Genomic DNA, 2,241 nt, shown 5'->3' on the forward strand with positions numbered 1-2,241 from the left:
TGATTTTCCGGGCGGGGCAGGGCGGGGCGGGACGGGGAGGGGTGGGGTGGCCGGGGGCGGGACCTCTAATCTCAAAAGCGTGGGCAGCAGCAGGGGGAGCCCGAGCTTCGCCTCGCGCGCGTTGGTCCCTGGGTGAAGAGGACCCTCGTGGGCGAGTGTCCGAGGGAAGAAGCGGGGAAGCTGATTTCGGGCTGAGGAGGGAACGGGAGCCGCTGCGCTCCGGAGCAGGGAGGACAGTCGTGTTCAAGGGGAGGCACCAAAAGTTCTGCTGGAAGAGGAAGATGCCGAGCACGGACCTTCTGATACTGAAGGTCTTTGAGCCCTACTTCGAGATTTTGGAAGTATATTCCACAAAGGCCAAGAATTATGTAAATGGGCATTGCACCAAATATGAGCCCTGGCAGTTAATTGTATGGAGTGTCGTATGCACCCTGCTGATAGTCTGGGTATATGAGTTTGTCTTCCAGCCAGAGAGTTTATGGTCAAGGTTTAAAAAGAAAATCTTTAAGCTCATCAGGAAGATGCCTATTATTGGTCGCAAGATCCAAGATGAGTTGAACAAGGCCAAGGATGATATTAGCAAGAACATGTCATTTCTGAAAGTGGAGAAAGAGTATGTGAAAGTTCTGCCCCCTCAAGGTCTGAGCTCGTCTGCAGTTCTGGAGAAGCTCAAGGAGTACAGCTCTATGGATGTCACATGGCAAGAAGGGAGAGCCCCCGGAGCGGTGTACAATGGGGAGGAGAGGCTCACCGAGCTCCTCGTGAAGGCTTATGGAGATTTTGCATGGAGTAATCCACTGCATTCAGATATCTTCCCAGGTCTGCGGAAGATAGAGGCAGAGATTGTGACAACGGGGGACCAGATTCCTGTGGATGTGTGACTTCTGGGGGGACAGAAAGCACACTGATGGCCTGCAAAGCTTATCGGGACCTGGCCTTAGAGGATGGGATCAAAACTCCAGAAATTGTGGCCCCCCCAAAGTGCCCATGCTGCATTTGACAAAGCAGCCCACTATTTTGGGATGAAGATTGTATGGGTTCCACTGAACAAAATGATGCAGGTGGATGTCTGGGCAATGAGAAGAGCCATCTCCAGGAATACTGTCGTGCTCGTCTGTTCTACCCCACAGTTTCCTCACGGTGTAATAGATCCTGTCCCCGAAGTGGCCAAACTGGCTGTCAAATACAAAATACCTCTTCATGTAGACGCTTGTCTGGGGGGCTTCCTCATCGTCTTTATGGAGAAAGCAGGATACCCACTGGATCAACCATTTGATTTCCGGGTGAAAGGTGTGACCAGCATTTCAGCGGATACCCATAAGTATGGCTACGCTCGCAAAGGCTCTTCACTGGTGTTATACAGTGACAAGAAGTACAGAAGCTATCAGTTCTTTGTTGATCCTGATTGGCAGGGTGGCATCTATGCCTCCCCAACCATGGTGGGCTCACGGCCTGCTGGGCTACCTTGATGCACTTCGGTGAGAGCAGCTATGTTGAAGCTACCAAACAGATCATCAAAACCGCTCACTTCCTCAAGTCAGAACTGGAAAACATCAAAGGCATCTTTGTTTTTGGGGATCCTCAGTTGTCAGTCATTGCTCTGGGCTCCCATGATTTTGACATCTACCGACTATTTAACCTGATGACTGCTAAGGGGTGGAACTTGAACCAGCTGCAGTTCCCATCCAGTATTCATTTCTGCATTACCTTAGTACACACTCGGAAGCGAGTAGCCATACAGTTTCTAAAGGACATCTGAGAATCTGTCACTCAAATCATGAAGAATTCTAAAGCCAAGACCACAGGAATGGGTGCGATCTACGGCATGGCCCAGACCGCTGTCGACAGGAACCAAGTGGCAGAGCTGTCCTTGGTCTTCTTGGACAGCCTTTTCAGCACAGACACTGTAACTCAGGTCAGCCAGATGAATGGTTCTCCAAAGCCCCGCTGAGTCTGGAGGGGCTTCTGGCCTTCAGGAGGTTCTCAGGTGTGGACAGGCCACATAGCTCAACATCTGGTCCTGCTCCACAGAGCACGACGAGACAGACCACAAGACTGCTTGGTCCTCAGGATTCGCGTCCTCCTCTAATCGTCCTTCTGCGGTTTCTGATGTGAAGACCCCAGAGGATTCCATTATGTAATTATTTTGCCCCTGTTCTAAATAATGCACTAGGAATTGTTTTAACTATTTCCTTCTCTAACCTCTCTAGCTTTCACGTTCACGTAATCATTGTGTGGCAG

At 50.6% G+C, this 2,241-nt stretch overlaps 1 protein-coding gene across 1 annotated transcript; it reads left to right on the forward strand.

The window, feature by feature from the left end:
• Positions 1 to 281: 281 nt before the first annotated feature.
• LOC118616565 (sphingosine-1-phosphate lyase 1-like) lies at positions 282 to 1,951 on the forward strand. The gene is given in 4 exon segments (XM_036242165.1): positions 282 to 846; positions 849 to 973; positions 975 to 1,449; positions 1,452 to 1,951. Coding segments are annotated over 4 exon segments (1,665 nt in total).
• Positions 1,952 to 2,241: the final 290 nt, after the last annotated feature.

Source organism: Molossus molossus, unplaced genomic scaffold (genome assembly GCF_014108415.1).
Source record: "Molossus molossus isolate mMolMol1 unplaced genomic scaffold, mMolMol1.p scaffold_m16_p_4, whole genome shotgun sequence".
Taxonomy (NCBI): domain Eukaryota; kingdom Metazoa; phylum Chordata; class Mammalia; order Chiroptera; family Molossidae; genus Molossus; species Molossus molossus.